The 11,374-nt window shown below is 41.5% G+C and overlaps 3 protein-coding genes across 3 annotated transcripts; 1 reads left to right on the top strand and 2 right to left on the bottom strand.

Annotated features, from left to right (window-relative positions):
• The first annotated feature begins 39 nt into the window (after window positions 1-39).
• Window positions 40-1,429, top strand: LOC125765606 (mitochondrial import inner membrane translocase subunit Tim21). The gene is made up of 2 exons (XM_049430935.1): window positions 40-590; window positions 705-1,429. The coding sequence occupies exon 2, from the start codon at window positions 706-708 to the stop codon at window positions 1,387-1,389; it is 684 nt and encodes a 227-aa protein (XP_049286892.1). The 5' UTR covers window positions 40-590; window position 705; the 3' UTR covers window positions 1,390-1,429.
• Window positions 1,430-1,439: 10 nt separating this feature from the next.
• LOC125765594 (transmembrane protein 231) lies at window positions 1,440-2,679 on the bottom strand. The gene is made up of 2 exons (XM_049430912.1): window positions 2,034-2,679; window positions 1,440-1,970 (listed from the first exon to the last, which is right to left on the bottom strand). Exons 1-2 carry the CDS (start codon window positions 2,487-2,489, stop codon window positions 1,440-1,442), a joined length of 987 nt encoding a protein of 328 aa, XP_049286869.1. The 5' UTR covers window positions 2,490-2,679.
• A 12-nt stretch (window positions 2,680-2,691) lies between these two features.
• Window positions 2,692-8,382, bottom strand: LOC125765593 (inactive hydroxysteroid dehydrogenase-like protein 1). The gene is made up of 6 exons (XM_049430911.1): window positions 8,271-8,382; window positions 7,747-8,186; window positions 7,332-7,565; window positions 6,808-7,028; window positions 6,586-6,681; window positions 2,692-3,202 (listed from the first exon to the last, which is right to left on the bottom strand). Exons 2-6 carry the CDS (start codon window positions 7,925-7,927, stop codon window positions 2,948-2,950), a joined length of 987 nt encoding a protein of 328 aa, XP_049286868.1. The 5' UTR covers window positions 7,928-8,186; window positions 8,271-8,382; the 3' UTR covers window positions 2,692-2,947.
• Window positions 8,383-11,374: the final 2,992 nt, after the last annotated feature.

Here is an 11,374-nt window from a genome sequence, read left to right as displayed (position 1 = left end):
TTCATACAAATAACAAAATTTAAAAATAATAAGGATTGCGGACGATCTCAACGAAACTCAACAGAAGTTCCAACATTATTTCTAAACAATATGAAAATAGTTATCGAAATTTTTATTTTTGCACAGATTTGCTATTCTACAAAAATTATTGCAGTTCTAGGCTATGATCCACTTGCAGCCCATAGTCAGAGGTAAATTTATACGTAAACCGCGTGACAGTGATTTTAATTTATTCGATTCATATGCTAGAGTATTCCTGTTCATAATTTTCTATGCTGAAGGCTTTTAAGTGCTGAAAGAATTACTATTGCTTGTATCTTTTCATTACGGTCTACAATAATGAAATAACTGCAATAATGGTTGATGTTTTGTCAGATCTGTTGACGTTAGTTATCAATTTTTGTCGCTTGGGAACTCGGTATTTTGACGGCACGTTGTAAACAAGGCAGACGTAAAACTTTTGCCGGTCAAAGATTTAATTCTATTCCTATTTATTACAAGTTTTCAACGATTGCCTGCAGTTCTGTAAGCTTTTATAAATGCTTTAAGTGACACTTCCGGAAAAGATTACAGCCAATAGCAACCGATAGGTATGAAAACGAACTCACATGTTCCTGGTGCTTATCAGAAAGTTGTAGTGTTTACATAATTATCTATTCCTCTGATGAAAACGAATCGTGCTAAAGAATCGAATATAATTTCAGAATGTCGCTTCTGGCACTTGGTTCATTCCTAGTCAAACAACGCCACCTTTCGAATGCTCTATTGCGTTGCTCTGCATCGGTTCCAAGCATCGTCCTTCATCGTTCGATTAGTAATGCATCGAAACAAACTTCTTCCTCCAAATCGCTGTCGGCGGGAAGTGATCGAACAGACGTATCGACGGACGTACGGCCAATCGGTGAGCGAGTAAAGGAAAACACGAAAACCGCCAGCTACATGGGTGTAATCCTGCTCGGCGTCGGAGTAACCGGTCTTCTGTTCTACGTCATATTTTGGGAGCTGTTTTCTTCAGACAGTCCCAACAACATCTACTCGGAGGCATTGGAAAGAGTGAAGGAAGAAACGAGGGTAAAGGATGCGCTCGGGGCACCCATCAAGGGCTATGGAGAGGAAAGCCGACGTGGCCGGCGAACGCGTGTGGCACACACTAAATACGTCAAAGATGGTGTAGAATACATTCGCATGCAGTTCTTTGTGCAAGGATTCCGGAACAGAGGAACGGTCCATCTGGAGAAACGCAAAACGGAGTCCGGCAGCTACGAATATCGTTATCTATTTGTGCAATTGGATTACAATCCTCACAGTCCCATCATACTGGAAGACAACAGACTGCAGCAAGATACGGTGCGATCGCCCACCGGCACTGTACCGCAACCTTTCCTGTAAAATCTATCCAAACGAAATGCAACCAGCTGTGTGAAAGGAAGTTCTTCTGTTTAATTGTATTTATCCTTCCACGGCTTCATTTCCACTGCGCGCAGGTAGAAGTTTTCGAACAGATATTGCTTAATTTTTTCAGTCAGCCACAGTGAGACGAGTAGCAGGGGAAAATAGCTTCCCCAGAACTGACACAGCTTCCACCACAGAGAATTTTTGTAGAGAAAAGCCATGCCCCGGCTGTCTGTAGCTTCGACAGAGACATCAATTTGTATGCGGATCGATCCAGAATCATCCATCGTCCAGTCCGTACGTTGTGTGTGATATTCATAATATGCCGGATTAGTGCTTTGTATCTGCGTGAGTATTCGGCTCGGTTGAAACCCATCGAGCGTCGTGTTTTCATTAGGGTAGTACCGATCGCTGAAGTGAGATTTTTGATGGCGCATAAAAAATGGACACTGGAGAGCGGCAGTCTGTTTGGCGTTCATCAATCCATGGTGCACGATTGTTCCGGATTCAAACTTGCGTCTCGGTGCCGGAACTTTTTCCAACGAAACAAACGTCGGTACGACGAAAAAACATTGCGACTAGAGTGAGGAAATAAACAGGACGTTAAATACGGCACATATGGAGGCATTTAACTATCTTACCGATACCGTCGCTTCTAGGAAGAAGTAGAACGAGTAAAACGATAACCGTGTTGCGAAGTTAGGAGGATTGAAACTGATCCCGACCGAAAGATGATCCAGCGCTTGATCGTGATCCGCATCAATGGGAACCACCTGTACGTCATTGCACGAATGCTGCTGTTCCGTGAGCGAGTTGTACGATTCGAATGAGCTGCATGTTACGACAGTCGATGAACGTTCGTCGACATCTTCCATTTCTGCCAGAAACAAATATTCGTACAGAAATTTCATTCTCGGCTGCTCGTACACAATGCGCTGCTGGTCCCAAAGTTCTCCTTGCTTGATGCACGACAGCAAATAGTATGGTGCGAAGAACGCGGCCACCGTCAGTGCACACACGACGATTGTCGTCGTGGAGCATAGCTGATTGCGATATTGAATGTAAACCGATTTGCTGTAGAAACTGAACAGTTTCATGATACTTTTTACCTTCTGAATGTTTTGTGTACTGTTTGTTTGAAGGTTTTGCCCTTTTAGCTTTCAAACTTCCCTTGTTTGTTATTGTTTGGTTGCCATGGAAACAATGCGATTTAAAATCGATTCTAGCGACATCTATGTTATTTCGGAGCAACTGTTTTTTTGTGTAGCGCAAAGAATTTAACGAATTATTAAAAAAATGTGTAAAAAAAAACAAAATTTGAATTTTTTTATTTTTATCCTGGAAAACAGTATCAACAATACTACAATACCTCCTGACATCTCAGTCTGTTTTGGGGGAGAAAGAATAATACTCACTTAAGCTTATTCAGTATCTAACAAACAAAAGCTAGCTTAACATAAACGTCATTAACAAAAAAAAAATGCATCAAAACACAAACTGCGCCAACAGGGCGCCATCATTCGAAGGACACAGCTGCCGGATCAAGTATCCAGATCTAGCTGGCCTGCGCGGGTACGGTGGACTTTTGCTGGTCGTAGTATTCCTTTCGAAACTGCTTGTTCATCATGCCACCGATCACGGTACGGACCCACTCCGGGACTAGCTTAAACACGGCGTACTGAATACCGTGCGACCAGTAGCCGGTAGTTTGCTTCGTTTTACCGAGCGTAAATGTGGCAAACTTGGCGTACATTTCTGCGTTTGGTATGAACAGTCCACCCTCCATTATTGTCGTAGAGAAGTTGTTCATCTGGAATCGGAAGAAAAGAGTTTCGTTAGTTAATTTATCGAAGGAAAATCATCTCTCCTATCTCATAAGCTCCTTTAATACATTAACAATACTGTGGTCAAGGACAACAAGTACATAACGCGCCGTTAAGCGGACGGAATATTTTTTTCATGCTAAGTTTCGCAACATGAAGAACGTTAATGCATAATGATCGTAGTGTTAGAATTTGCCGTCAGCTTTAAAGGCTATCTTCTACTCTTGGTGACGGGCTTGCCGTGCCTGAAGATGTGTTGTACTGTGCTACTGATCGTTGCCTACGGGCTTACGTGTAATTTTAGAATCGAAACCTAAAGGCAAACCGTATGGTCGGGCTTGATCGCAACGGTTCGTTCCCAGGCACATGAAAAACCAGTTTGCCATTGCTTGCAGCTGTGAAGTTTTCCACTCTTCGTGTGTTGCCCAGGTGTCCAGATTCCACAGCCGAAGCGATCGTAACGCGATTTATAGAATATAACATTGAAAATAATATTTGTCTCAACGCCAGTGGTTGGCAACATTCAGCAGCAGAGATCATATATTTCATGTTTCAAAATAACATTCTTGGAAAAAGCTTCAAGTTGCCTAAAATAATAATTTTTCATTTTCAAAAGTAACATTTAAATCTGTGTAATACAATTTTCTATGATCAAAATATAAGCTCGATGTCACCAAGTCATATGTTGCAACATCTTTTAGTACAGTTGAAAAATTCTAATAAAAATCTTTTCCCTAAATTCTTTTCCCATCACCAATTTCAAACGATTCACGATCTTCATTCTGCCGACCCCTGTACTTATCCAAAAAGCACGATCGCAAGGGTACAACGCACGCTACAAACAGTTAAGCAGCAATTTTATCCACTTATCGATCGATGGATATTGATGTATGCAACAGCATAAGCCGAAGCATTCTCGACGAACAACATCTTTCACGCTGCAGACGACAAGACCAATAAGATACACAACAACAACAAAAAAACCATTTGATGATGTAATTTCAATTTCATGGTCATACCAGAGTTCACCTCTTACGAACGTTGGAATGGGTGCGGGTGTATAGCGGGTTCGTTGGCATTAAAAATTACCACCACCGTGGCAAATATTTGTAAAATGTTGTGCAAGCGGCCGGTATGATTTTAACACAAAACCCAAATTCAATCCGACGTCCTTCGTTCGGGTTCGCAGTCGAAAATATTATCGAGTGTATAATAGCCTTCGCTATCCGCTGAAACATTTGAGAGTCGAATGTGATCTTACAGATTGAAAGCCTCTATAAGTAAACAAAAACAAATCCCCTTGAACCGGATACTGGTGTTTTTAAGATGGCGGAAAAAATTAAATAAACAAAACTTATATTAATGTTTATAAACCATGAAACCAGCTAGATATAAATGATTCATACTTTTAGCTAGTTTTTAAATTTTTTTACACGTGTTTTTTTAGAATTTCAAAACGATTTCACATAAAAGCGATCCGAAAAATATTGTTCTTTATTGAATTCTTCACAAAAGAAGGTGATTAAAAATGTTCGAAGCGCCATCTCATCAGTGATCTTCACCGATCATAAAAAAAACAACAAATGTTCAAGGCTGGCCGTCACATTATTCATGCATGTTAGCGATTCAATGATCGACCTGCAAGAAGCGTGAGGTGTGTGAGTTTATTATTAAGCTTTTCAACCAACCGGTAGAACAGATTATGTTCGATCAAATCAACAACACGCGACAAACATTCAACCGGCATTATCCGATCCCACAAAACGATGCCGTTCAAGAGATGATTACTAGAAATTACTAATTTATTGTTAATCAAACCTTTTTGCAGAGAAAATGGTCATCGCATCAGTAAGCTTAATGGGACCATTATTGGCGCAATTAATTACATTTTAAAACATTGTAATGCTGTTTACGACTTCTTTGTAGTCAATCATACGTAAAACAATGTTTAATCAGTGTCCTTCAAAGAGGCACGATAAAATTTGTTTATTAAAACAACACAACAGAAGAAACATTTGTCTTTCATAATCATCCAAAAATTCGACGGTTTAATAACGTGATTACATAACGTGATTACATTCAGCACGGGTACAGTTTAATGGAAAATGTAGTTTGCCTCCGGATGTATTTTTGGACCAGTTTGAACCAAAAAAACGGGTCGGAATACCTGTCACAAGCTAGTGGCGATTCAGTGGCATTGGGTAGATCTGCTCGATCAAACGGGATCACGTAGGAATGGAAAAAGGAAAAAGTAAAGCGATCCGATTATGCTCTGGAGCTACCACAATCTTGTGTGGACTCTTTCCAGTGACCAGCGATTGAGTTCTTGAAAGACGTAAGTGGAACAGCTAGTTTGTTGATGCCGTTGAAGGTGACATATGTGTGGCCGTACATGTTCGTTCATAGTCATGCAAATTAGTAGCTGTTCGAGTGGTTCGCATTGAAGTAGATCACCGATCAGAGAGGTTCTGAAAATGATTTGACGACTTTCATCGATCATCGCCACGTATTGAATTGAAAGCTATAGTTGATCACCCTGACGGACATCTTGTAGACTTCGTAAACGCACAGAAATGTTTAACAAATGTAAACCAGCGACTTTGCACTTCGACGATGATCAGGAGAGTAATGTTTTTGCACATTATCGTCTTTGTAGTAATGTCTTTCAATGTTTGTCTTCGGTAGCTGAACACAACAATATTGAATGAGCACGACAACGTTAAACACTCAGCACTGCTGACCACAGCTTATCTTTTGTTAGCTTCCCGTTAATAGACGATGTTTGCCCTCGTTTCATATTGCTAATAGTTAACACTGTTAAAGGTTACAGTAGTAACTGTTTCTACATTTTATATGTCCCTGCAAGAGTTTCACAACACTCTCAATTTTCTCCAACGACAGCACACATTGTACGATCGATTTTCACTTTCCACGACCGGAGGTTTTGCAAAACATTTAATCACATGCAGTACGCCTTTGAGGTGTTGGGGTAGCTTAGTCACCAATCATCAGAAATTGGTTCAGTTCACAGCACTCGTCCGCTCACGCGCCATTTATCGTTGACGGTGCGGTTTCAAGTCACACTCCACACATGCTTGGATGAAAAGGCTAACCAAATGCAAACACCACAGCACACAGCGATGTTGCAGCATCGACCATTTTGCCGGCAAAGTTCACGACTTTTACAAGTGGTTCCACTTGACACTTTGCAACTCGCCCTAGACTAACGGGTCCCCGCAACACTAAGCCGTACCGTACCAGACTAGAACTTGACACTCGATCTTGCATAGTCGCACGCCCGACGGGTGAAGGTGTATGCTTGTTTGGGGACATTCACTCCGGACGCGACATGTACACCGCGATTGCTTACCTTGGTCGTTACAAACATTGGGCTCACCAGCTGGCAGGTGATACCGAACGGTTCCAGCTCGTACTGCATTGCGAGGGTGAAGTTGTGGATGTAAGCCTGTGGATGATGTTATTGAATGGAAAGAAAGCGAAGTTGGCGTTAGAATCCACCGTCACAAGAGGACATTTATGCGCGCAGATGAACGAGAGATGTGCCGTAAAATATGGCGCAGAGTAGTAGTACCTTCGTTGCCGCATATACCGTCATGTAGGGTAGTGGTTGAAGCTCGCTACCGGACGAGATGTTAACGATCGCACCCTGGCCGCGTTTCTTCATCCCCGGTAAAACCGTGCGCGTAAGCATAGTTACCGCACCGATGTTGATGTTGATCAGCTGCCACAGCTTGTCCTCGGGAATGTGATCAAGATCGTCCGGATAGTCGGCATTCGCGCCCACGTTGTTGACTGAAAGCGAATGGGGATAACACATTCGATTTACTTGTGATTCCCAGGCCTCAAAACCTAACCTTGTTACCCGATATATCGGAACCCTATACTAGATCAATCGAGGTAGCACTATAGATAGCTAGTGCACTCACTGTGGCGCTCGGTCGCCGATTGGAGTCAGATTTGCATTCCATTTGCTGCTCACATTTAATATTCTAACCATTAGCAACATTTCAGATCGTGTGCAAGGGAAAACTAACATACAACGTTGGGTAACCGCTTTGCATTCAGAATTAGCGATAGAGGTGTAGAACGTCTTACCTAGAATGCCAACGGGGACGGACTCGAGTTCCTTCCGCAGGTGATCGTAAATCTCCCGTCCGTTGCCAAAGTCGACCGCTATCCATTTGGTCTTCACCGAGTACTTGGACTCGATTTCGTGCGCCACGGCGACTAACTTGTCGGTGGAGCGTGAGACTAGTACCACGTTGAGGCCACGGCTAGCGAGCTGGAAAGCGTACTGCTTACCGATGCCATCAGTCGATCCGGTAATTACTGCACCGGCAAGCGTGTATACAGAAAGTGAGCAAAACAAAAAGCAAGAGAAGAAAAAAGAAATAGTTACCATTAATAGGGAAACGGCACGCATCTACAAATGAAGGTCAAGATCGATACGATCCTCGGCACAACGTTGTTTCCGGTATAGCATTAGCAAAAATTCGTGTCCAATACGTACCGGCCCATTTTCCAAACCGTTCGACCAGTGTTTTGTGTTCGGCCGGTGCCAAATATGGTGCCAGCAAGGCGACACAGATTTGTGCCAATGATTTCAGATTATCATACATCCACCAAATCAACGCCCACACGCCTATCAACGCAAGACCCCAGAGGGCAAGCTGTGTCGGTATCAGCAACATTATCTGCGCACGGTGATAAGGAAACACAACTGAGGAACACACGAGTAGCGCGTCACAGAAGGGCTACCGAATTGAGTTCACTTAATCCGTGACACTGTTAACACACGCTACCGAACACAGAAACACGTTTAAAGTGATGTGAGGGGCTGTTAAGCCGCACCAATGCCGGTCTCACCGTACGTTCAAGCCAAACTGTCCGGAACCTCATGGACTGGTCGGAATGTATCGAAGTAACCACCTCACGCACACATGATTTGCTCTACAAAGAAACGACGCACTTTAAAATATTACCCCCTTGCAAACAACCCCTGACGCACATGCCACTAGGGACATATAGGTTTACCGCGAGGGTATCACAAGTTGCCGAACCAAGTGCACTGACACAGCACGAGCGCGGACCACCATTCGACCGTTTCCGTTCCGTTCGAAGTTCAGCGTAGAACTAAAGTTCGCTGGCTGGTGGAATCGCGATCGTGGCGCATTTTGCTCGTCGGTACTCGGTTTGTCGGGCTGCGCACAAACTGTGAGCGCGCGCTGACGAAGAGACAGTGCGGTTAGTATTCCGCGTTGTTGTTTTTGCTGCGTATATTTGACGGGTTTGTAGGTGGATTGGATGGGTGGTGAGGTTGAGCTTCATACTGATGATTTGGACCCTTGCGATGGTGAGTAGCTCGTGCTTTTCGGCTACTTCACTTCACTTCGTGTGACCTTTACAACGGTTTATGGGATGGGGCGGTATGTAATCAAAGAAGGGCTATTGCAGAAGATATTGCACACCGTACGATGAGATCATTCATAGTAATTCAAAATTTGAAGTTTGTCCATGAAAAAAGAAAATTTATATTGGAGCTTTTCACATAACACGGCTTCCATTTTTCAAAACAAGGATTAGTCGTTGTGATCAATGTTTTCAACCAAAATACTCATTGTAATAAAAGATATCAAAATATTGTTTTACATTACTAATATCTATTACCTATTTAAACATAACTTTTGTTTTTTTTTTAAATATTGCTTAACCATCCTTTCACCTTATCCAAATGGCCTTGTATTGTCGCTGCTGAAGTCAAACTTCGGCACACATTGCCATAAGAAGCGTGATTTCATGAGATGCTTCCCTTCTCCAGGTTTGCTCCACTCCACGTTGGGAGTATCTGACAAACGGTGTCAACATCTCAGTTGTCCCTCAAACGAAGTGAAAAAGCAAAATAAAGAAAAGGTAAAGATAACTTTAAACCAACTGCTGGAAGACACGGTTGGTGTTGCAATCGTTTCGGGGTAGCTTAAATGGTTTCGCATTCATCCGCTCGCGATGCATTTCTTGTGGGTTGTTGGTTGTTGGGTTGAAAAAAAAAACAATGTCTCCCCCTTCATCGTGTGCTTGCCACCTTGTTCGATCGAGGTTGGCGAAAAATCGAGCCGAAGTTGCTTCCTTTGATTTATAACTAATCGAGCGAATAGCGACAGCCAAAAAGGAAATTTGCAATTAAAATTCGATTGTATAAAAAAAAATAGATGAAGTGGTGTTGAAACTAAAGGCAACACGTTTCGCGATGGTAGATTACAAGTTTGTGGTGTGGTTTTGATTTTTTGTTTTAAACTGTTTCACACAACCCCTTGACATGAGTTTCAACTGCATACGGATTGACTTGCCGAAAGCCTTCAATTTAGGAGGTTTTAACCTCAGATCAAATTGTTGCATTGTTTCTTTTGGTGCTTAATGTTACAAACTGCTAACTGTTTTGCAGATTGTCAGCTGCATTTCTTTCTTTCGTGGTACGCACACGAGACATTAAATTGCTTTGCGGATACACATTTACAGGCAACAATTGGCTAAATTGTGAGAATATGTGAATGAATAACGACGCGTGGCTACCAAATTTTGGCATCCTGCACCACAATTTTGCGTGCTGTTCATGCAGCATGTTGCAGCTTCCAACGCAAACTTTAGGCACTGGAGGAAGTTGTCCATACAGTTAACCCGCCTGGTGTAGTGTATCAAAGCGTGTTCGCGATAAAGGTCAGGTTGATGAATACTAATTAATTAATTATTTTTTTCCCACGCGACACAGCAATGGGAGGAGATCGGAAGGTAGTGTGGAAGGGATATGTTATTACATTAATTATTCAACAATACGTAGCATTTAACTGTATAGCATCGTGAGTCGTGGAAATTGAATAGCGAATGTCTAATATGCTATACGTGAGAGAAAGACAATGATGTAACTATAATATTTGATTTTAAATTAGTTAAAACAGGCTTATTTTGTATTGCAATTTGGTACCAGTGTTGCTTGTTACATGAAGCGAATCATAAATTGTGTTCAATCAGCATCTGTTCGTCATAGGGGAAGATTTTGCCACACTTCTGGCCGTCCTAATGGAAATAAAAAAATTGCCGCACTAGATGAAAACAGTTCGTCAAACTGCTAAGCTACAGTTCATGACGGAACTATACGATCACTTGCTTTATTGAGGGATATCAAAAAAATTAAATAGGTGCACAAAAGGGTCGGCGCGTTGTTGTATGTGATATGTAAACGGCACCGGTTCCGCACGACAGGAACGGGTACCAAATCCCAACTGGATCGTCCTCAAAAATAAGTTAAAAATAAGCTTAAAATGGCTGGCGTGATCTTTCGGGTCGTTAAGCAAAGTAGAATAAAAAGAAGGTGCGCTATAGTTGTTTTCAACAATTTGAGTTTTCATGATTTTGTTATAATTTTACACGAGATATTTTATATATTTTCTTCTGGTCGTAGATTGCTCTGTGTATTAACTATAGGGTCTATATCAAAGTTTAAACGTTTTTTTAATTTTTTCAAAAAAATACAATTATTGTAACGCACCTACAGCTTTGTATTCTTAAGAGGTTTTAGCCAATATTTTATTAACAAGTGGATTGAACTCTTCCACACAATTGTGAGGGCCAAATTTTAATTCTTCGTTTTAGTATATGATATATTAGTATTTTGTTAATCTTACAATTAAGTTTAATTTTTGTTGTTGTTATTAATCTGTGCGAATAGAGTTTTTAAATATGTGTGGATTGGTTATATAATATACCAAAGATGTGGTGGAATATAATAATACAAGATATTTAACATAATTTTTAACTTTTAGCAAATTTTAAACCAAAATTGGTTTCACTTCAAATAAGATCCCAAAACATGTCCACAATTCAAATGGTCTTCTAGTTTTATGTTAGAGACTGTATAAGGAGGTAAAACTAATCCGTTGCCGAGTGTTCGGAAAATCAATTAAGCCCGATTGCAACCCAGGGATTACATATTGCCTCTGTTCGTTTCGGACCAATCGAACTTTCGTAGCGCTAAGAGGTGCAGCACGATGTGGTAACGTAAGCCTGCAAATTGTTCTGCCTTATTGGCCGACAAAAACAAAAGAGAAGAGAAAAAAAATTACCTCAGACCACTTCAGACACATTTG

This window comes from Anopheles funestus, chromosome 2RL, assembly GCF_943734845.2.
Source record: "Anopheles funestus chromosome 2RL, idAnoFuneDA-416_04, whole genome shotgun sequence".
Lineage (NCBI taxonomy): Eukaryota > Metazoa > Arthropoda > Insecta > Diptera > Culicidae > Anopheles > Anopheles funestus.
The sequence above is the reverse complement of the archived record's forward strand: the minus strand, read 5'-3'. Positions and strand labels throughout refer to the sequence as shown.

Bases quoted from the DNA above. Each gene is read 5' to 3' on its own strand.
- LOC125765593 (XM_049430911.1), bottom strand. From the start codon at position 7,927: ATGTTGCTGATACCGACACAGCTTGCCCTCTGGGGTCTTGCGTTGATA. The intron at 7,566-7,746 runs GTACGTATTGGA...TTGCCGGTGCAG, and splicing joins ACGGTTTGGAAAATGGGCCG to TAATTACCGGATCGACTGAT. The intron at 3,203-6,585 runs GTAAGCAATCGC...TTCCGATTCCAG, and splicing joins CAATGTTTGTAACGACCAAG to ATGAACAACTTCTCTACGAC.
- LOC125765606 (XM_049430935.1), top strand. From the start codon at position 706: ATGTCGCTTCTGGCACTTGGTTCATTCCTAGTCAAACAACGCCACCTT.
- LOC125765594 (XM_049430912.1), bottom strand. From the start codon at position 2,489: ATGAAACTGTTCAGTTTCTACAGCAAATCGGTTTACATTCAATATCGC. The intron at 1,971-2,033 runs GTAAGATAGTTA...TCCTCACTCTAG, and splicing joins TCCTAGAAGCGACGGTATCG to TCGCAATGTTTTTTCGTCGT.